The 24,717-nt window shown below is 37.7% G+C and overlaps 1 protein-coding gene across 1 annotated transcript in view; it reads left to right on the top strand.

Moving 5' to 3' along the window:
* Positions 1-24,717, top strand: part of ANO7 (anoctamin 7) — a 1,683,969-nt gene that overhangs the window by 700,591 nt on the left and 958,661 nt on the right. Inside the window, exon 8 of the mRNA XM_044070329.1 lies at positions 15,978-16,088. Coding sequence (XP_043926264.1) covers positions 15,978-16,088 — 111 coding nt within the window. The remainder of the gene's footprint in view (positions 1-15,977; positions 16,089-24,717) is intronic.

Genomic DNA, 24,717 nt, shown 5'->3' with positions numbered 1-24,717 from the left:
TAGAGTAATTTTTGGGAAGTTGTCCTCCCTGGGTAACTATGTCATCAATAACACACCATGAAAAGTTTGATTCATTAGTCCGGGATCTGGTAACATTTACATAGTAACCTAACATTTGACCAGCACACATCCAAGGTAGTAAGAAAGACCTTCTATATTACTGAACTTACAAGCAAGGGCATAGCAACTAGGTTCAAACAGGTCATCATACCAATGCACTCAGCCCTCATCAGACCCATTATAAAGTATAATGCCCTCTTCGGTATGTACCTTACCAGACATGTGCAGCAACTGGAATGTCCACAAAAGTTCCTTACAAAAAAAATATAGGGAGTGAACACAATGTCCTACATTGATGGTCTCAAAGCCCTGTCTCTTTACTCTGTTTCATACAGACTTCTGAGAGGTGATCTTCGCCTGGTATACAAGGCATCTCTGGACCCTGTTTTGATGAACCTTTTGCACATCCTCAAAACAAGCAGCATCAGAACTAATAGATTAAAATACCCAAATTTTGCTTGCAACATAAATATGAGATAATGTTTCTCAGATAATTCCCATTCTCTGGAACAGGCTTCTCATCCATTTGAAGCAGAGTTCTCCGTTATTCCTATTTTAGCATAACTTGGACCAATGGATGGGTAATCGGAAATTCACCCCTGTCAGACACCCATGTCTCTGGTGGACAGAGGCAGTCAGTAAATTACCTGCTATATAAATCAAATGTGCAGGTCACCTTTGGGTTGCATGGGGCCCTACTGGTTGTTAGTCTACTATACACCTATGAGCCTATGCTCATTCTTCAAAAGAAACTACAGAGTAACAACATTTGTTGCACCAAAAACATTTTTAGCTGTCCACCAAAAGTTACACATTTTGCATTTTATATGAAAGCTGGGTTTTTTAAAAGAGTCTAGTCACTAAACAATGATTTTGGGTTCTTTGATATTTCTAGTCAGTTGCACGAGAATGATTTTGATAATTTTTTTCATGTCATGAGGAAGTTTTTTCTTGTCATGTTAAGTAAGATTATGAGTTATGTGGTTTAAATATTGAACATGCAGAAAAAAGGTGGGGCATTCTATTCCACTGTTTAAAAACAAATTCAGAAAGAAGTGGTTGTAATTCATCCAAGGCTTTATGCCTATTTAAAGATTTGTTTAAAGCATAAATGGAATGTGCAAAATAATTTAGGTTGAGCACAAAGGCAAGCTGTTCAAAATTTGAAAAGCAGTAGGAAGGTGGATATCAAACCTTTGGATAAGGGTAAACACATTATTTTTAAATGCCAAACAGTATCTACATTTGTGTGTTGAACATTTGCTGCATAATTTATTTTATTTTTTATTTATCTATTTATTTATTTATCTTTTGTTGACCGGGTTAGTCCCACTAGGCTAGTTGTGTCTTTTCATGGAGACCCATGGTGGTATTTATAGCACTAGGGGAAATTTTTCCACTGCATCGTGGAACTTCCTCCTACTCTTTTGCAAGTGAGGATGCTGCTTGATGTAGCACTTCCTGTTTCCAGTTCAGATGTGGAGGCAGCTCGGAAAAGTAGAAAGAAATATGGCGAGTATTTGCAGCATGTAAGAAGCAGTCAAGACAGAAATGGAGTGAGAAGTGGTTGGCTTAAATTTAAGTATGAAGGCAGTTGAGCCTTCACAAAATAATGCTGTCATCAATAGAAATGATACATGAAAGAGACGAGCAGTGGTCTAAAATGAACACGAAGGGAGAAGCAAAGGAGGAGAAGAAAGTGAAGGTTATCGAACCTTCACAGGATTCAGAAGTGTTGTTCTAGGAGAGACTTTTCATTCGAGGTGGTAAATTGCAGCAGGGATGTATTATTACAACCCTTCAATCGGAGGGTTGTGTGATGTGTATCTAAATGATTTAATTAATCAGAGTGAGCCAGAAAGTGAAAAAGCAGTATAGTGGTAGTAGTAGTATATGGATAGGATCCAAGAAGAAGAAGAAGTGAAAGAAATAAGAAAAGAGGCAAAGAGGTCATATGTATTGTGAGAGAAGGAGAAAAGAGGGAAAAAAAGAAAATGGATGTGAAAAGGAAGAAGCATCTTGTAATAATCACCAGTAAAAAAGAGAAAGAACTCGATAGGTATGAAATCTGGGATAATATTATTGTGCCCTTGGGTATTTCTCCCAGAGATGTAAGAGCATTTATGCATGTTATTAATAAAGACTCTTTTTGTGACATTTTATTTGAATCAGGACAATATATGAAAACATTTCTAGAGCAATATGAGGTAGAGAAAAATTATAACCCATGGAACTTGTAGGTTATTCAAACATTTAACAGAGAGACAAAAATGAAAACATATGTGCAGTTTTGAACTGAAGTAGAAAAAGAAGTATTAAAGGACTATTTAAAGACTGTATACAAAGATGTTATGGACATTACAGAAATATATGATAACAGAGGTTTATGGACTGGGGGTTGGGAATGTGTTATATTGCAAATGAAAAATGAAAACATAATACATATTCTAAGTATAATAAACTTAGAAGGAAACAGAGGGTTTGTGAAATATAGGGGGCAATCGAAAACATGTTTCTTTTGTGGTAAAATGATCATTTAATTAGTAATTATGACAAGAGAATATTTTATATTTATGGTAAAATAGGTCATGAAGCAAAAAAAAATGTGAACTGAAATGTGTAAAATGTGGACAAACAGAGTATTTGTGGATGGATTGCAAAGAAAATATAGAAGAAAAAGGGGGGTTGAACATGAACAAGAAATTGTTCAAGAACATAAGCTAAAATGTGGAACTAAAGAGAGAGCAAGAAGAAAATACAATGGCACAGAATAATGGAGTAGGCAAAGATGATAAGTATAAAAGGGGAGAAAAAGAAGAGGATGTAATAGTAAATTTAAGTGAAGAGGAAGACATTAATTGAATGATGATTAAGGGTAAAAATAATTCTACTGGGAAAAGAGTTAAAGAAAACAAAAATGTAAGAATGTATGAGGGAAAAAGAAAAGGCAATGGATGAAAAAGGTAAGCAATTTTTATAAAAATGTGAGAATCTTAGCTATAAATGTGAAGAGTATAAACAATATTAAAAGAAGGTTAGGTATATTAGAATGGTATAGAATGGATATGGATATTATAATATTAGAGGACACAAGAATTTTAACAGAAGGAGAGAGATTGCAAGTACATGAACTATGAGAAGGAGGTATTGTTTTGGACTGTAGGAAAAGAAACTCGTTCAGGCATTGAATTTTAAGTAAAAACAATATAAATACTGAATTGTTCTTTAATAATATTTTATCCTCAGTGTCTTGAAATGCCAAACTCTGAACTACAGTGAGTTGCTACGAAATAAAATATAAATCTCCACTGATACGTAAAATAAAACACAGATTTATTGTAAAAGTAATCCAACTGGTTAAGCGTTTTTAAAGCAACATATACCTTGATGTTAAAACTCAATTAACTCATTCAGATACATCAAGTGCAAATAAGACATATCTTTTCACATTTTTTATATTATTTAGGACATTTCACAGAGATTAATACATTTAGATGTATTAGGATACCCTATGAAATACCTATACAAAGAATCAAAATGAATTATTTATGTTTTATTATAGTGTATATATAGCATATTTATTATTATTTTCTCTAAATTGACAGTTTTTATTAATGATGGACACTTATGGATGTTGTCTTATTTGTACTTGATGTATTTGAATGAGTTAATTGAGTTTTAACATCAAGGTATATGTTGCTTCAAATTCTAGCACTTTTGGCGCCAAAAAGTTTATTTAAATGCTAACAGTTATTGAAATGTTGTTCTGATGAAGCTCACTGTGTTGCGGGTGAAAGCGCTTAACCAGTTGGATTACTTTTACAATAAACCTGTGTTTATTTTACATATCAGAGGAGATTTATATTTTATTTCGTAGCAGCTCACTGTAGTTCAGAGTTTGATGTTTCAAGACACTGAGGATAAAGCGTTCTTTACTTCACTACATTTTTCATTGTTTTTCTTGAACGCTTTTGTTGTTTCTTGTTCTTTAGTAATATTAAGTAGAGTAACAATATTAGATGTTAGATAGAAAAACTATATAGAATTATTGCAGTATAGGCATATGTTACAGAAAAAGAAAGAGAGTTGATGTTTAAAAAGATCTTTGATTATGTGAGTGAATGCAAATAATATTGGAGGGTATTTTCAATGTGACTTAAGATAAAGTAGAAAAGAATGAGCTAATGTTAAAATAATTGCAGAAATTCTGAAAAGTGAAAATTGTATTGGATAACAAACAATGGACTTATTAAAGGGGTAACTTAAGAACAGAAATACACTATTTTATGATTTCAGAATGTTTGAAAACTTTACATAAAGGAACAAAAGTAACAGGTTTTTCAGACCATGTGGCAATTTGGATAGAGATCCAAGAAAAAAGAAGGATATATAATAGGTAGATATTAAAGAAACAATAAGTAAAAATAATAGAATTTTTCCTAACCAACTTAAGGAAAATCCCTGGCTGAAAGTATTTGACCTCACTGAAGTTTTTTCATCAGTTATGCTTATATTCATTATTTGAAATTTGATCACAGCTTGTGTCATATACACATAATTTGATCTTGTGAATTCTGTATACACTGTTTGTCTATTTGAATTTTTTATTTATTTGATATTTATATCATTATATTTAAGTAATAAAATGCATTTAATAACGCAACTTAATACTTCTTGTAAGTTATAAAAAGTATCAAGAAAATATTTTGAGAATAAAAGTAGGTAGAGGTATTAAAATAATATATGAAACAGACTTAAATGGGGAAGATAAAAAAAAGGATTATACAATTATGGCATGAGAGTATTTTATGAGAACTGGGCAAGTTGGTAGATAAGTTTTAAAGAAAAATATATAATAATTATTTTAGAATGGCAAAAGTCAAAAAGAACAGAAGAGAAACAAAAGTCTAAAGAAATCAGTGATGACGCATTTAGAGAGGTAATAAGAGACAGATTAGGATTTATTTATTTAATTTATTTGCAGTTGGTTTACCAGGATAGTCCATTGGGCCTAAAAGAACCCGTTTTCAATGGAGTCCTGGGGAGAAAAGCTCCAAAAAACAGACACACAAAATAGGTACAAACAATTTAAAAAGCCCTTAAAGCAAACCAGAGGGCAGGAATAAACAATAGATAGCTTAGATACTTATACAAATGTAAAATAGGATACAGTCATTGATTTTGCATTTGAGGTAACATTCATATAATACAGTGTAATAGAAATAGGTAAAATAGATGTGAGTTGTGTAATGACTTTAGAGAGGTAGAGTTGTTTTGTTATAAATGAATGTAGTTATGAAGGGAATGATAAGTTAAGTAGGCTTTGTTGAATAGCTTAAGAATGGATGAAGGATTAAGAGTTCCATATTTTTATGATGGATGAGAACAGGAACATTCCCATTGCAACTTTAGATGTGTGTGTAGAGATTTTTTGAATGTATAAAGATTAGAGGAGGTACGAATGGATGGTGGTAGTGAGTTCCAAAAACTTGCTAGTTTAGAGGATAGTAGGTATTTGTCTGGGGACGTGTTGGTTTATGTACTTCTAGTAGGTTTTGGTTGTTAGACCTTAAGACTCTGTCTGGTAGATGTAACTTAAAAGCAGAAGACAGGGAGGGACAGAGAGAGGGGTTATTTATGAGCTTATGGGCTAGGGTGAGCTGAATGTAGTTGAGCTGATGAGGAAGTTCAAGCCAGTTTAGTTTTTGGAGAGGAACAGTGGTGGGTTGATGACCTGTGGCCGCTAGCGAACTTGGCGATCTTATTGTAGCAAGAGGAAAGTTGTTTCTTTAGAGAGGACTGAAGATTTGTTAGGAGAGGTGAGCCATAGAGAAGGGAGGGAATAAGAAAGGAAGAGGAGAGAGCGATTTTAGAGGTCTTTGTGAGGTAATGGTTTTGACGGTAGAGCATACCCAGCTTTTGGTGGTTTTTTTTAATATTTAGTTGAAGATGAGAGTTGAAATTAAGCTGGTTGTCAATTTGGACACCAAGTAACTTAGTTTCGGACACTAGTTCTAGAATTGAGTTGTTTTGACTTATAATCAAGAAATTGTTTGTATTGAAGGGAGTAGTTTTAGAGGGGGTAAATACCATGAGTTTGGTTTTGGAGGCGTTTAGAGCTAGGTGGTTTGTTTTCATCCAATGCTCAGTAATTGAGAAAGCTTCTTGTGTGAGCTTTAGAAGCTTAGGGACAGATGAGGCAGAGCAAATAATGGTAGAATCGTCAGCATATTGGATAATGTCAGAGAATGGGATAGATTTATGAAAATCATTTATAAATATGTTAAAGAGAAGAGGACCTAGTATGGATCCTTGGGGAACTCCGGTGGGGGTATTGAGAAAAGAGGAAGTGGCTTTTTTCCATTTTACAGCTTGGTGTCTGTTAGATAGGTAGCTGGAGAACCAGTTTATAGAGGAGGGAGAAAGGTTAAGGTTGGAAAGTTTAGTTAGGAGCAGACTGTGTGAGATAGTATCAAAGGCCTTAGAAAGGTCAAGTAGTAGGGTGGAGACAATTTTCCCGGAATCACGTGCTTTATTGATGGTTTCAAGAAAGGAGAGGAGGGCTGTCATGGTGCTATGGTTTGGCCTAAAGCCATGTTGTGTAGATGTAAGAAGGTTATTTTCTAAAAGATATGGTAGTAGTTGAAGTTGGACACATTTTTCTAGTAGCTTAGAAATGGGGGACAGGATAGCAATTGGGCGGAAGTTGTTAACACTGCAGTTTTTCCACCTTTATGGAGGGGGATGATGAAGGCTTGTTTCCAGAGTTGGGGCACTGTACATTCCAGGATTGAGCAGTTGATGAGAATGCTTATGGGATAGGCAATTCCATCAGCAGCTATGCTTAGGAAGTATGAGGGGATGTTATCAAGTGCATTAGTGCCGGGCTTCAATTTTCGAAGGAGTTTCTTTATTGTAGAAATGGGTATAGGTTTTAATGAGAAGGGAGCAGAGTGGGGAGGGAAAGTATTTGATACTGGTAAGGATGATGAGGAAGTTAGAGTAGGTGAAGAGTTAGTAGCTGGGAATGGGGAAGTAAGAGAAGTGCATGGTGTTTTTTTGGGGAGAGGGTGAGGGGGTATTGGATGATAAGGTGGAAGTAGAAAAGGAGGAAGTTAGTTTGCTAATAGAGTCAAAGAAGAAGGAGTTAAATTCAGTAGCCAAGTCTAGGTCTGGGGCATTTGGATCAGGGGTGGGGGTGTGTGGTTTGCTAGGGTTAAGGAGGGTAGAGATTCCTTTCCAGAATCTCTGTGGATTTGTTTTATTATTGTTTTGAAGGGTAAAGAAATAATTTTGTCTGTCAGAGATAGTAAGCTTTTTTACTTTGTTTCGCAGTGTTCTATATTCAATGTGGGATTTGGTGGTCTTAATTTTCTGGTAAAGTGCCCAGGCTTTATCTCTGAGGCGCATGGCTGCTAATGTATTTTTGGTAATCCAGGGGGCAGAGTTATTTTTTATTCGCTTTGTCCTTAAGGGGGAGATTGAATGGAGGTCCAATTGATATTTACATCGCCTAAAATTATGGTTTCATTACTAATGTTGTTGGAGAGCCAAGAGAGGATGTCTTCTAATGTAGAGATATTGTCACCAGGGGGGATATAGAGAGATACAAGACATATGTGTTTATGCTTGTTGACTTGTAGGAGGGTGAGGAGTATTTCAGCATTGTTGAATTGTGGAATAGGTTTGTCGTAGGGAGTAATTAACAAGGATGTTGAAAATAAGAGAGCTACACCACCGCCTTTTTATGGGACCTGTCTTTTCTAATGATAGAGTAGTTAGGTGGAATTATTTGAGTCTTTTATAGAGGGTTTTAGCCATGTTTCTGAGATAGATAGGATGTCAGGTTTATTATATGTGAGCCAGGCATGGAGGGTTGCTATTTTGTTGACTATGCTTTGGGAGTTTAAAGAAGTAAGTAATAGAGGCTTGTGTATGGTGGTAGAGGTAAAGGGGCCTGGGTTGGGATGAATATCGCCTGATAAGAGACAGGTAGCTAGGTGAAGGATGTGGTTGGAGAGGTAATTAAGTAGTTTAGTAAAAGGGTTGGGTACTGTTGTGATGGTGAATGGGTTTTGGTAGTAGTGGGGATGGAGAGTTTAGGAGAAGTGAGTATTTTGTAGGAGAAGAATAAGTGTTGTTTTATAGGAAATAGATGGGGAGAGATAGGTGAGTGTGAGTGTGAGTGTGAGAGGGGAAGTTTGATGGCGGTTGTGTGATAGAGACGTGAATGGTGGCAGTTTCTAGGTTGGGTGAGGTAGTGAAGATAGGAAAGGTTTAGAAGTAATAATAGTAAAATAGAGATAGATGAAGGTTTTAAAAGCATGATGATTAAGGTTACTTAGTTAGTAGTAAGCTAAATGAATTAAGTATGTTTTTAAAGGTAAATATAGGAGGATGTGGTGGTATAGGCGAAGATTGTAGTGGGGAGTGCAGAGTTAAGAAGGAGGTGGTAGAAATGGTAGAAGCTGGTGTAAGGGGAAAGATAGGGTCAGTTATCAGAGTTAAAATGTAGATCTGGAGTCTGATGGTGTAGTTAATTAGAGGGCGTGGTAACAAGGAGGTGAATCGAAGATACTGGGTGTGTCAAGGGTATCGGTGATGGATTGGTGTAGGGAGGAAGTGGGTGTGGTAAGAAGAGGAAATATAGCTAGTGGTGCTGGGGGCGTGTGGGAATTGGGGGCAGGGTAAGGGAGCGGAGTGAGCCCGTAGGGCGAACGGAGCGGGAAACACTAGGCGAAGGATGAGAGCCAATCAGTGGAGCTTAGATTGCAGGAAAATAAGCTGTAAGAGGGTAAGTAAGGTTCTGGATGTAATAGGTGGAGTGGGCTGAGAGTTCAGTGAGAGATGAAAGTAAAGGCTAGTAAGGGAAGAAAGCAAGAAGTAAGTAAAGTAATGGAATATCAGTGGGGAGGGGTACCCTCTTGTGATAAGTGTAGAAGTACACTAGGTCAGAATGGCAAAAGTCAAAAAGAACAGAAGAGAAACAAAAGTCTAAAGAAATCAGTGATGAAGCATTTAGAGAGGTAATAAGAGACAGAATGGGATTTTTGAAAGAGAAAAAATGGTATATGAAATGAATCAAGAAAAAATAACAAATGTTATTTAAACAAAGGTATTTCTTACAAGGAAAGAAACAGGAGGTAGTGCAATACTTAAATAAAGTGTAAAAGAAAATAGGAGCCTAATAATAGAAATAAGAAACGAAAAAGGAGATATTGTTAACATAAAAAGAAATAATGGATGTAATAAAAAATATATACATAAGACATTTTCAAAGTACAAAACAGAAAAATGACAAGTGGAGAACTAAAAATTAACTATAGAAGATAATGAGGGGATAGAAAAGAACATAACCGTGAAAGAAATGGAAAATGTATTAAAGACAGTGAATATGGAATCATCCACAGGGATGGATAGGACTGAATATTCTATGTATAAAGATATGCTAGATTGGCAGAAGAAGTACTTTGTAGAGGTGCTAAATGAATGGTTAGAGTAATGGGTGGAAGACAAAGAAATATGTATATGAGCTATGAAATGTATATGGAAAAAGGGAAAAAAAGAAGATATAAAGAACTGGAGATCAATAGTCTATAGATATTTATGAAAATAGTAGAGAACAGACTGGAAAATAAAGTGAATACATTATTGAATAAAACAGCATTTGGAAAAAAAAAGGAAAAAAGAAGCCAAGAACTTTTGATGATAAAAAGAGAAATGGTAGATTATATAAAAAACAGAAATTCAGAACTTAGAATTTTGACAACTTATTTGAATAAAGCATTTGATAAGATACAACATGAAATGTTATGGGAGATTTTAAAAGAATATAAGTAAAAAATTAATAAAAAATATTTAAAACAAAGAAACAGCACCGGAGCACTCCATGGCAATCGGGCCATACACAGAGAAAACTAGTAGCACTATAAGTAATAGTTCAAGCATGTAGTTTAAAATCCAAGGTTTATTGGAATTCCAGGCTAGTGCTTTCACCTTCTTGGGCTTCTTCAGAACTTTTACATCTTATAAAAGTAAAGCTAACATTTATACTAAAACCTCTACGACATCGTTCTTTAATTAAGTAAAATAGTGTTCACCTGTAAGGCTTCATTCAAAACCAGTTTATAAATACTCAACCACAAAGCAACTTCTAAAGTTAAAGTATACATATATTAATATATATATATATATATATACTATGTTTATAAAAGTATATATAAAGAATGTATAAAAATACTTAAACATAACAGCAAATATAAATATAAAAAATATAAAAAATAAATATATTTAAAAATGTTTAAAAAATTGTTTTAAATGTTATGTATATCAAAACATATTTTTAAGCATAAAGATGCAAAGAGAATGAAATGGACATCCATCATTAGGACCTGTACAGCACAGTCTCACTCTACTGGTTTATTACACTCTTATCAACGAAAAACTGTGCGGCAAATAAGCTGAGCAGTAAAAAAGGCAGATCCTCACCAATGGAATCTAGATCCATCTATGGGGAGTTCCTCAGGTAGAAATATTTGCCTCCTTGCCGAACAATCAAAATTCTGCTCAAGGACCCCATGCAAAAAGGTGTGGAAGACCTATCTCTTTTCTTTTCCTTGTACAGGAATGATTCTGTATACTTTCCACCCTTTCATCTGATATCTGGTGTACTTTTGATGATTCAGAAGGAATTTTCCAAGACCATTGTGGTGACTCCCTTCTGGCCCAGGGAACAGTGGTTCTTTCTTTTGGAATTGGCCAGGGGCAGTTGCCACAAGCTTCCTCACAGACTGGATCTACTCGCAGAAGAACAGAGGTGTGTGGTACATCCCAGTTCCAAACAACTTCAACTGACTGCATGGATGATAGGGTCATAATACCTTTTAGGCATTTGTTTGCTGAGCACAGGTAGCAGGTACTAAAACAACTATTTATTTATTTATTTTATTTATTTGCAGTTGGTTTACCAGGATAGTCCATTGGGCCAAATGAACCCATTTTCAATGGAGTCCTGGGGAGAAAAGCTCCAGATAAGGTTACAGTAAGATTTACATCCATATTACAATAATTACAAGAATTCTACAATTAGAGCATACAATATGTGGTAGACAGAGTACTGTTAACATTTCAGTTAGAGCAAACACTTTTAGGAAGAACAATCTGGTGGTAAACATTTCAGATGATACAGGCTAGAAAAGGTAAGCATTTCAATTTAGAAAAGTAAGAAGCAATTGCAACAGAGCAGACAATGTAGTGTACAATTATTTTTTTATTTTTTTTTTTTTAGGAGAGGAAAGTCTCAGTGGAGTGGAGGAGAGATAGTCAGTATGGATCATGAAGGATGGGAGCAAGAGCATTCCCACTGGGAAAGTAGATGATAATTAAGAGATTTTTTGACTGTAAGGTGGTTGAAAGTGGTGCGAATGGTAGGAGGTAGGGAGTTCCAGAGACGTGCTAAGCTAAAGGTTAGGAGATTTTTACCAGGGGGACTATTTGGTTTATACAATTCGATTAGATTTTGGTTGTTAGATCTAAGTACCCTGCTGGCAAGGTGAAATTTAAATGCAGAAGAAAGAGATGGACAGAGGTCAGGTTTGAAAATGAGCTTATGAGCAAGAGTAAGTTGAGAATAGATAAGTTGGTTAGGAAGTTCAAGCCATTTTAATTTATGGAGTGAAGAGCGATGGTGGGTAGAAGATTTATGGCTGGTAGCGAATTTAGCAATTTTATTGTAACAGGTGGAAAGTTGTGTTTTAAGGGAAGATTGGATATTGGTTAGGAGTGGGGCTCCATATAGAAGGGAGGGGATGAGGAATGAGGTAGAGAGAGTGATTTTAGTGGAGGGTGTAAGTTAGTGATTGTGTCGGTATAGCATGCCTAGTTTTTGATGCATTTTTTTATGTTGAGTTGAATGTGAGAGTTGAATTTGAGGTGACTGTCTATTTGAACACCAAGTAATTTAGCATTGGACACCAATTCCAGGGATGTGTTATTGTGGCTGGTAATTAATAGAGAGTTAGTACTGATAGAGATGTGTTTAGAGGGGGTAAATACCATTAGTTTGGTTTTAGAGGCAAGAGCAATGTGCTACTACTAGAAAAATCATATAGTAGTAAATGGAAAAGGTTTTCTAGTTGGTACCAACAACATAACCAGCAGTCATTCAGGGTTACTTTTTTCTGGTTTTACAGTGTTTGTGATATTTGTACTAGTTACTTTCCTATGGTGTGTCTTACTCCTCTATGAATGTTCATTTGTTGGCCATATCAATATGTCTACCCATGGATCTCCCACTTTTAAGGTTATTTCCATAGGCAGAAGCTGTATAGAGGTGCTAGTCAATGGTTTTGTCAGGATTGACTTGGTAGGGGGTTAGGGGTGACTATAACTGCTTGGAGTTCAGTTTGTTTAGGATAATGTTTCATTGGACATGCTACTGAATATTTAAAGTACAATACAAAATTAAGAGAATAGGTTGTATACAGTAACCTAGGCTCTACATTTCTGCATCTGTACAGTGCAGTCAGCCTGTAACTTTCCTGATGTTTATTTACTGGCCTCTGTCCTGTCTCTGGTTCCAGTGAGACTGATCAGCATTTTGCAGGTGCCGGAGGCAATATCAACAGAAGTGTTGACACTGGTAGTGTTTTCGGTCTTGGGATCTCAGCCTAGTACATCAATGTTTTCCATGTCAACAATGTCATTAATATCAGGGCTTTATCACTGATACTGTGGGCATTAATTATCCCTGTTCCCAGTGCTGGGGCTGGGCCACTGGGACTGGCATTGGTATGAATGACCATGACATGTTTATGAATCCCCGGCATCTTGATTTTCTTGGCACTGAGATCAGGTCCAATGTTTTTTCAATTATGGCATCTGGTGTCAGCCATTGGGTAGACAGCTCAGAAGTTGATGGCATGTTTACTTGTTTACAGCAAATGCACCAGCCACAACTTAAGAATCTTGCCAGAAGGATTATTACTAAGTGTCTGTTTCTTCCTCCTCTTTGAAGCTCTTCCCTGTAAGGAGGAAAAGGAAGCATACATTTATGTGGAAATTCATTGACAACCCTTTGGAGTCCACCATACCAGGTACATACAATGGAGATGTAGATTATCTACCATTTCCCCCTGAAAACCCCAAATTAAAGATGATGAGGGTAAAGAGATGATAGCTCTCAGACCTCACAACATCTCCACAAATGATCCTGCAAGAGGCTTTCTGGTCTCTTCCACTATCTTCATGGGTGGTACCTCCTGCCAATGAGATTGCTGTTTTTGTCATTAGAAAGGCTTGTAAATAGCCTGATGCTGTGGCACCAGCCCCAATGAGACCATATATGGTCCACTATCTTCCAAAAGACTGGAATTGGTGGGTTCAGACTCCAGTGATTAGCTTTACTGTTGTTGCAGCAGCCCTCAAGAAAGCTCCCTCTCCACCCTGCTATATGTCTCTCTTGATAAGGAATTCAAAGAGTTTGTGTGTCTTCTGTCTCCATCTAAACACTATACTGTTTGTCTTAGGTATTGAGATTTCAGTAGAAGCTTACAGATGTGTTCTCAAAATCACTGGAACAGTTGCCAAATGATGAACTCAAAACCAAATTGTTCACATGTAGCAGGAAGGTTTATTTTTCTGCATCTAATATTACCATGTATCTGGTTCATAGTATCATGGATGATGCTGCAAGGGCTGCATATACACCAGTGTAGCTATTTGCCATCATGTCTTGCTGCACCTGACTGATTTTGCTGAAAATTTTAAGACTTTATGAACAACTAAACCTTATCTTATTAGGCTGTGTTTGTACTTGCTTCAAATGCATAGCAGAGATGGACATCTAGACCTCAGCCATTTAATCTAGACCTTAAGATTTTATGAAGCATTTTGTCTGGAAGTCACCTGTTGCATGATAAATAGCATGTCCTAGCAGAGCAGCTAGTCAAGGTCTAATAATATTTATTTTATTTTATTTATTTATTTTACATTTGTTGACCGGGATAATCCGACTGGATACATGTCCATTTTCAGCGGAGGCCCGGGGAGAAAAGCTCCACTTATACACATTATTACATACACATAAGATATCATTTGTAACATAAGAAACATACAAATTTAAGTATATTACATTGAATAAAGAGGACATGTGTAATTTTATTCAGAAACTTATATTCATTTCAGCTCGCTAAGCCTCAGAAGAGAGGTATCTAGAGTTTCAGGGAGGAGAAATATTGGGTGGATAGATAAAATAAAAAGAAGGGTCATAGTAAGTCCATGAGAAATAAATGAAAGATGAGAGGTAGTTAATCTGGGAAAGAACATTGGCAGAGCCAGTGTGATTTGAAATATTGGAGTAGACTTTTTTTAAAGAGGGGTAACGAGGTAATGGTAGTAATGCTAGGGGGAAGAGAATTCCAGTTTTTTGCAGTGACATTAGCGAATAGAGCCTCACCTCCTGCATTATGGGATTTGACAGTTTGTAAAAGAAACCTATCAGCAGAACGTAGGCTGTTTAGGTTGTTATATGGTGTAATTAGGCCCTTTAGTGCAGGAGCTTTATCCGGGTGTTTAAGTAACTTAAATGCCTCAAGTAAATTGATTTTGCTGTAGAAGGTTTGGAAGTTCTATCCATCCAAGGGCTTTTAGGTTATTACAGTGGTGCGTTCTATATGGAGCGCCAGTAGCAAATCTGGCAATGTGATTATATGAACTTGAGAGTTTATTAAGCTCACTTTTGTTAAGTTTGGTGAAGACTGGGGAAGCATATAAGAGAGTAGATAGTAAATGAGTGTGGGCTATAGTTGTTTTTGATGTTGGGGTTAGAAAGGCTTTAATTCTATATAGTGACCATAGTTTCTTGTTCACGGTTTTGATAGTATTATTAATAAAAAAAGACTTCCTTTCTAATAGGTAATCCTTTTTCTGTACAAGTCTTACTTAACTTCCTTTCTAAGTGATTTATGTTCCCTGTCTTACAGCACATTCACACTTATCATCAACTAATAATATGTAGCTCTTCAGGACTTTTTCCATACGAGAATGAAAGAAATGAATGTAGCTACTAACTATGGGGTTATTGTAATACTGCTTTTTTTTTAATTCTTGCTGTCAACAGGTTTGTCCCCTTCCCCCTTGGGGCATTTTCCCTATGATTAAAGTAATCACAGTCTGCTTGTGCCTTTGAATTTTTTGCACATACAAAACTTTCTTTGAGCCACTTATAATTTGCTGTAAAAAACTACAAAAAAACAAACTGGTAAACACCCAGTATAGAGTTCCAAACAAAACAGTCCAAGAATAAAAAGTGAAAGGAACTCACAAAGTGATGCAAAAATGAGTTTAATAACAAAGCTTTCAAGATAAAACTCTTCTTCAGTGCTTAACATCATACTAATATACATTTTCATATATACACCACATGAACAAATTCAGACCAATAGAAGCACAGCAACAATAAAATGATAAACAATTGAGTGCTTGTTTCATGGAAAAAGAGACATCCTCGAAAGAACAGGTTTTAAACTCACAGTATCATTCAGCCCAGGGGGCACATCTGCTTGAAAGTAATTAATCAATTTATATTGAACATTCCCACAGTATTCAACATATTCTTAGACTGTAAAAAACTGGGGAGAATTATGCCTGCTTTTTCATTTTCACTGAACAACTTTTAAGATTTAGTGCAACATTATATAAGAGGGAAGGAATCTCACGAAAGGACATATTTAAAAAATCCACCACTGGAGTATAAACTAGTGAAAAGGACATACAGGCTGAGATAATCTTGATCTTATTTTACAATAAACAATCTGCAAATGTCCATTGTCAAATATTTTTTTACATTACCTCAGTGTAGTTTAATACATATTATATATCTGTTTTTTTTTTTTTTTTTTTTTTTTGCAACCATCCAGATGTATGAAATTTTAGCCAGAATTCCTTATGGACGCTTGGAGAAAGCAGAGGTGGGGATTGACAGACTTCTGAGTGAAAATGTTTTTGCAGCTGCATTCCCACTGCATGATGTAAGTAGAAACTTTTATGAGCAACCTGTTTTTTTAATTTTCATAAGTCAAGGATGTTGGCTGGCACATTTATGCAGCTCCTGTCATGATGTATGCAATACATGTAAACTAGCTTTGCGAGTATGACAGTATGCCATGGAAAGTGAAGGATTAAACTCTCAACTGCTAAATGAGTTATACACTGAACCCAAGATTTAATTTGGAATGCTACATTTTATATCTATATGTTTAGGAATAGCAAGGATGTTACATATATTAATATCTTTTCACACACACACATACACACACACACACACACACACACACACACACACACACACACACACACACACACATGCACACGCGCACACGCGCATACACACACACACACATAATGTATGTATACTTTTTCCTGTTGTGCGAACTGACCATCAAGCCTCAACATATCCATGAGGCATCGTGGCACTCGGTATTCCCAGTCCACCTTCTCTCCTAAAAGCAAGCATACCATCCTCCCATCATCATCTCCAGCAGAGGCGAAAGCTGCTGAACAAACTTCGGTCACCTGGGTCATAGTTAGGGCTTTATCCCTCTATGCCAACAAAGCTGCCAAATGTTGTTTTGTTAGAAATGGCTAAAATATGACAGTAGTTCATTGAATCAGCTGCATTAATTCCAGAAATGCATTTGGTGTATGTTATTTACAGTTATATTTAATCCTTTTACATACATTTTCGAAGTACGAATCTTGTCCCTATCTCGACCCATGTTAAAGCCTGTTTCGAGGTCGAAGCCTAGTCATATTTTGACAATGTTGGAATTCGACATTGTCATTTTTGTGGACGTGGGTCAACGATCCCATCATTCAATGTGGTCCAGTTCGACCTAACCATAGTATATGTATATATGTATGTATATATATATATATATATATTTATATATATATATATATATATATATATATATATATATATATATATATATATATATATATATATATATATATATATATATATCTATAGAGAGAGAGAGAGAGATAATGCATATATATATATATATATATATATATATATATATATATATATATATATATATATATATATATATGGTTTACTATCATAAATTCGAAAATCAGAAAATAATGTGTCTGCATTTTCGAATTTATACATCGGAAATGAACATTTCTGAATCAACCTAAAGTCGAAAACAGCTGTGTATTGTCGAAAATGTCGCTCGCGACATTTACGGCAATACACAGCACTCCCACCCGTCCCGTAACTACCTACCTACCTAGCCTAAACTCACAGTTATGCAGGGGGGCAAGCCCCCCTGCACCCCCCCTGTGGGGGGCTGTGCCCCCCACACCCCCCCACCTTAATATTCCAACTCCGAGATCGCACTACAGTGAGGAAAGGGATGTATTTCCCTAACCGCACTGTACCGCGATCCCCTCACATGAGCGAACGTTAGAATTGCGAATGCACAGTCCATTCGCAATGGTAACGTTCACTCACATCACCTGCCGAAATATGACGTATTCGAACATCTGTTGTTCGAATACTTCATAGCCGTGCAAGTGCACGTCGGCATTGTGATGGTAAACCATATATATATATATATATATATATATATATATATATATATATATATATGAGCACTTTATAATCTCGAAATACTGAAATGTTGAATTTCAGTATCTTGAGACTATAAAGCCGAATGTTGAAAATAGCAAAAGTTCACAATCGCGAATTTGAATATCTTGAATTCGCGGTTATGGACTTACCCTATGTTGTTTCTGGGTTTGTGTGTTGATGGTGCGCGGTGCCGTGTGTGGATCTAGGTGTTATGTCAGGTGAGTGAGTGTTTTGTAAGGGTTTTGAGTGGGAGTTAGTGCATGTGAGTGTGCTGATATGTTTGATGTGTGTGTGAGGAACTGGAGAATGTGCATGTGTGAGTTTACTGTTGTTTCTTGTTTGTGCAATCTCGGAGTTAGTAGTATATATAAGTAGGGGGGTTGTAGCCCCCTTGTTTATGTGTTTATGAGTTGTGTATGTGTGTAGTTTTGTTTGTTTATTTTGTGGTGTGGGTGTTTTGGTGCATGTCTGTTGTGGTGTGTGCGGTTTGTTCAGGTTTTGAATGTTGGGGTTTGTAGTTTTGGTGTTTTGTGGATTCGTTGTCATGGTCTCGAGATACTGAAATTTTAATTCAATTTCACTGAATATTTCAGTATTTCGAGATTATGAACTGAATTCATATATATATATATATTAACGTCTAATAAAATTTTCATTCATCTATAACCTCAGCGTTTATATTCCTTTCTGCACGTCTATATTTTTGACTGAACGAGTGGTTCACTGGTTTATTGGATTCTCAACACTATTATACTCTCTGGGATTTACTTTCTGCTTCGCTCTCTGCCATTTGTGTCACTTGAACATTTTTATTGCTGTTTGGCTAAGGAGCGTTAATCGTAGAGGTGGCTGTTACCTTGTCCTGATATTAATTCAGTTGTTCATTTATTTTCCAGCAGAGCTATAGCTAGGTGCTACGTCATTTGGTATGCAGGCCAGTCCCCAGACTGGTGCTCCCCTCAACCTAAAGTTGTGAAAACCAGTCTTCCAAGCTCTGTGTTACAGTTAAGCTACTAAATGCATTAATTTCAGCAGCTACAGTATCAGGTGAAATTATTCCTCATACTTTGGTCATGCCCAGTTGTAATCTCTTCAGATGTGCCAGTCACATCACCTGACAATTTGCATTGAATGCAGCCCTCCCACCATCATCTCACCCTAGTCATGGTACTGTTTTACATCACTTCCTTTATCCTCTTCAGAGACACAGAGGAGCCCAAGGCTGTCTTAGTTGTCAACAGGTATCAGGACTGAATGATGGTTTGATTGACCAGCAGGGAAGAGAAGTAAAGGAACCTTGGTTTGTCCTAAAACTCTTAACTTTTCTATTTCAAACAAAATAAATGTATTTATTTATATATACACGTATGTGTGTGTGTGTGTGTGTGTTTGTGTGTACATTTATATATAGCTTTTATTCCTTTCAGTACACTTGGAACTTAATCATACAAGGAATAAACCTTCACATATGCATTAAATGCCAATCCACAGTGTCACATTGCTTACAACCATCAATAAAAAAACTGTCAATATTAATTCAGAAATGTTAAAATCATGTTTGTAAATATATGTATACAAAAACTCAGACATACACACACACACACACACACACATATATATATATATATATATATATATATATATATATATATATACTGACAGGTAAAACCTGGGTGGTCTGTCTGGAACAAATGAGGCACTGACTCGGTTTATAGATTTAAGCGCTTTCGTTCGCTGCCTTTATTAAGCAAAATGAACTTCTTCAGAAATCTACTAAACATTGTTACACTTGCAGTATAAATACTGAGATACTTCAAGGGAGGAGTTAAGCTAACCATGTAGTTATGCAGAGGAGGAGACATTGTTGCACCTTGTGGGGGTGGGTGTGGGAATACCTCGTGGGACTTTATCTGAGCCATTTCAGAAGGCTTTTAATGTTGAGGTTTCCATTGAGCCCTGGGGGGATATCAGCCCTGAGTTCTACCTGCCACTTCAGTTCTTGTACTTCCAGGGGGGTGCTGGAAGTTTGTGTGAAGGTGTGTACTTGGTCTAGTACTAGAAATTTGAAGGAAGGTGGTGTGTGGCACGTGAGGGTGTGTTTGGCAAGGGCATTGGAGATATCTTCTTTCCTGATGGCTTGCATGTGTTCCTTGATTCTGTCACTGAGCTTTCTAGTGGTCATGCCCACATAGTAGCTGGGGCAGTGGTGACAGTTAGCTAGGTACACTACGTAACTGCTGTTGCAATCGTAGTGTTGCTTGAAAAAGTAAGGGGTCTTTTTGTGTGGGAGTTTGCAAGAGGGGGTAGTGCGGATGTGTTTGCAGCATACACATTGGCCGCACAGGTGTGTGCCCATCTGGCTCGCTGGCCCTTCTTGGGGTGGTACTGTAGGTACCCGCTCGAATAGTGGTTCTCTTGTAACAAAATTGTGGTGAGATACCTAGGGTTTTTTTGAGATCCGTGTTGCTGGTGATGATGCCCCAGTATTTAGAGATGGTGACTCTAATGCTGGTGCTATCACTGCTGATGGGGACGGGGAAGCGTGGTTGGGAGCTATCTACTTCCCTCACTGGTTCGGAGAACCCATGTGTTAGGATGGGTTTGTGTCGAGTGTATCTGTGTTCTGTGACCTCTGTGGCAGCATTGCTGATGAGGTGTGGGGGATAGTTTCTATTTAGAAACAGTTGGGTTAGAATACTACTTTGGAGTGTGTATTCTAGGTCATTGCTAACAATGCGGCTTAGCCTGACAAACTGGCCCTTAATGATGTTCTTTTTCATGAAGCCTGGGTGTTGGCTCCTGTAGTCAAGGAGGTTGTTTCTGTGGGTGGGCTTTCTGTAGAGGGTGGACGAGAAGCTGTTCTCGTAGGGGTCCAGGGATAGGGTGACGTCCAGAAAGTTGATTTTGTTACCCATGTCGGAGACAGTGAAGGTAAGGAAACCAATGCTTTCTCTGATCTCTGAAAGGAATCCATTCAATTCCTCTTTTGACCCCTTCCACAGGAAAACCATGTCATCTATGTATCTTTTGTATAGGGCTACCTGCTGGAAGCCACTAAGCTTGGTCAATGAGTCTGTTTCCCATGAGCTTAGGACCAGGTTGGCATAGGAGGGGGCCATCTTGGCTCCCATGGCTACGCCTTTCAGTTGCTGGTAGATCTTGTCTTCGAAGGCGAAGAAATTGTTGTGCAGTACCATCTTAAGCAGTCTGATGAGGGTGTCTGCTTTGGTGGGGTCATAGTTCCTGTGGTTGGTCAGGTAACTTTTGACCATTTCTGTGCCCTCTATGTGGGGAATGCTAGGGTATAGGGCTTCTATGTCCAGTGTGACTAGGGTCAGTTTGGATATGTTGTTGAGGGCTTGGTACTGGTGAATTTCCTGCAGGAAAGACCAGGAGTCCTTCAGGTAGAATACTGAGCTCTGGACTATTGGGTTGAAGTAATAGTCCAGGAGCTCTGAAATGTATTCTGTTTTGGTTTTATATATATATATATATATATATATATATATATATATATATATATATACACACACGTGTGTGTGTGTGTGTGTGTGTGTGTGTGTGTGTGTGTGTGTGTGTGTGTGTGTGTGTGTGTGTGTGTGTGTGTGTGTGTATGGGTATATGTGTGTGTATATATATATATATATATATATATATATATATATATATATATATATATATTTATATAAATCTTTCTTGCACTTCCTCCCTATACCCTTTTTTGCCGAGAATCTTTCTACTCTTCCTTTGAGTATTCCTAAAATACCATTATTGGTATTTGCTTTGTACTAACTTTTTTACCATTGCTGATATTTTCCTTGATTATTTCCTCTTTTTTTAGTTTTATTTAAGAAAAAATGTTCACTTCTTAATTCTTTCCTTTTTTTCTTTTTATTTTCTAATTATGTCAGAGAAGCCTTCTGATTTCAAAAAGTGCATGGCCTGCGGCCATAAAATTCCAAATTCGGATACACACTTTGTTTAAGCCCATCTCACCTTGATTCTGATTGTGACGTATATAAGGCCTTCAATTCACAGACCTTGATAGAAAGAAAGAACAAGTTACAATTTTAAGAGGTTTTCCACCCACTAAGCCTACTTCGACAACCTCTGGGGCTCAAACCCCCCAAAAGGTTGATAAGAAGAGGGATTCTGATTTTAAAGAGTCAAGAAAAAGATCTTTTGATCCATGTACTTCTTCTGCTCTGATATCTAAACCTTCCACTAAAGTGACTAAATTATTGGATCTGACCACTTTGTATATGAGACCTAGATCAGAGAAATCTCCTGGGATATGATCACTTCAGCTGCTACCACATCGTATCGCTTCTTGGCTCCCTTACTCCTTTTTGGAACACTCACTGAGATGAGACTCCAGACCATCTTCTACAGCATGATCTGTACAATCATCCAAGAGTTTGGCAGAAGCTGATGTGGCCAGAATGAAAAGGAAATTCCTCAGAATGCAGATTCAGATGGGAGTTCTTCAGGCTCTGACCCCATCAGGTCTGGAGACACTTGTCAGTACTACTACCCCGTTATTGGCTCCTTCTTCAATCCAACCTTTGGTTTCAGAGCCATTGGATCCAAAAGTCCCAGAGATATTTGCCTCATATCCAAAGATGCTGGCATCTTTGACTCCACTGATGTCTCTGAGTGGCCTGGCGGTGAGCATTTCAAAACTGGATGACTCTCAGAGCTGTAGCAGTGGCTTCAGATTCGGGGTGTTGGAGTTGACTCCGAAGCTGTCGCAGGCATTTCTGCCTGTCTGAGCTTTGGTGATAAACAGTTCATCTCCAACTCCTTCCTTGAGTTGTGTGCCTTCAGGGTGGAGGGAGCAAATGGTCCATAAGCATGCCTTATCAGATCCATCAGTTTCCTTTTCTCTGAGGTAGTCTGCATTCCAGATAGTGGAGAGAGCTGTCTCTGTTTCAGGAGTTTGGAATTCTCTTCATTCTTTAGTTCTGACTACCCAATTCCTTTTCACTGTGCATTCAGAGCCTCAGTCATCTGTGCCACTGAGACATCCAGCCCAAACCAGTCCCCAGACCACCCAGTAGAGTATAATACTCTACTTTGATACTTCTCTGGAGCATCCCACCGAAGAAGTTCCCAGGAAGAGGAAGTGTAAAAGGAGGCACTTAGACTCTCTGCAAGAGTTTGTCACAGAAGATACCAACTCTGATGAAGGGAAAGGGTCCCCAGATCACCACCCAATAATGTCTCATTTGGAGACATCTTAGAACTCCTAAAACAAAGGGGTGGTTGATCCCCCAGCAATCCTTCCCAAGATGAGTAGGTATTCCTGGAGGCCTTTGGAGCTGGCCTAGCTACCTCCTGGGTGACTCCGCCTGCTGATAAGCTCATTGATTGGGTCTCCTGACAGGCATGGAAGGAGCCTGATATCATTAAGCCTATCCCTAAGAGACCACATAGGTTCTTGGCACAACTGAAAGATATAAGTTATTGGAGCAAGGGAGTACCAGTTGATGCCATGCTCGTAGCAGTGGCCACTAAGAATAAACTCTGTTCAGAGTTCAAACTCTTCAGTTCCAGGTTGAAAAGGTTATTCAAAGTTCTTCTGTTTCAGCTCTGTTCAGCCCTCTAACAGGGAGTCTAGGGCACTGGACAGATTTGCAAAGCATGTCTTTGCTTTAGTGACTTTTGCCTTAGGTTGCTGAACTGCTTGCACATTTTATGAGACTTCAGAGGGATCTGATTAAGTAACTTTCCAAATCCCCTCACTGGGATGATAACCTCCAAGGTAGAGAGTACTATTTGCTTACAGTTGGGTACTCTGTAAGTTATTTCTAATTTGTCCATGAGGCTTGCCTCCCATGCAGCTGAAAGTACTTCACTGGTGGTGGGTTCAGGCATTTGAATCAGAAGACATGCCTGGATGCAATTGTGTGACTTTGCAGACCCCTTCAAATCTTCCCTTGTCAGTGTTCCTTTTGTCAGATGTTCCTTATTTGGCCCTAAAGTAAAAGACACATTCTGTAGGTGTGAGCAGGAAGGGAAAACCCTATCTGCTGTGGGTGTATTTATTTCAACCCCTCAACGGACCTTTTCTAGGAACCAACAAGGCGGACAGAAAATGTGTTTCAAAAACATGCGAGGGTCCCTTCCAAGATCCAAATAGAGAGAGTTCTCCCAGGGGCAGAGGGAGATCACTATGCAAGACACCATCCCTGCGGCAGAGTGGCCCACATACCCAGGGATCTAGACATACTTTCTCTGGCAGGTCCTGTCAGAGCTCCTGAAAGGATGCCCAACTGTCCATCTCTGGAGGCAGTTAGGAGTCGATTATCCCTCAACCAGAGAGCCTGGCTAGAAATTACAAAAGATTCATGGGTGCAGAGGATAATATCTAGAAGTTATATAATACCATTTTCCCATCTACCCCCACTGTAATAAACAAAATCCCCAATGTTCCACCCAATCAGAGGGGACATAGCAACAGTAGAAATAAACAAGCTGCTAGAAAAAAAAAGTCATTCAAGAGGTTCCCCCAGAACAGAAATAGTCCAGAATATATTCAGAATTATTTTTAGTACCAAAGAAAATGGGACTAGAAACCAGTTTTGGATGTAAGCAAACTAAATCAATCAGTTCAGTATACAAAGTTCCAGATGGTCACTGTTCAGTCCATTTTACCTTTTCTGCACAAGGATGACTGGATGTGCTTGCTAGATCTTTAGTATGTGTGCTATCACATAAAAATGAACAGACAGTCAAGAAGATATCTACACTTCTGTCTGGGAGCCAGTTTAATTCATAGCTCTGCCCTTTCATCTCACCATAGCCTCCAGGATGTTTACCAAGTGTATGGCAGTAGTAGCAGCTCAGTTGAGACTGCAGGGATTCTGGATGTTTCCATTTTTGGACAACTGGCTCATAACTACTTCAACCAGGCATCATCTGATTCAAGCTCAAGACTATGTACTCCAGTTGTGCTCTTGCATGGGGATTTCATTCAGTCACAACAAATCTCATTTCAATACAACACAAATTCA

This window comes from Protopterus annectens, chromosome 4.part1, assembly GCF_019279795.1.
Source record: "Protopterus annectens isolate FY-2018-M chromosome 4.part1, PAN1.0, whole genome shotgun sequence".
NCBI lineage: Eukaryota > Metazoa > Chordata > Ceratodontiformes > Protopteridae > Protopterus > Protopterus annectens.
The sequence above is the reverse complement of the archived record's forward strand: the minus strand, read 5'-3'. Positions and strand labels throughout refer to the sequence as shown.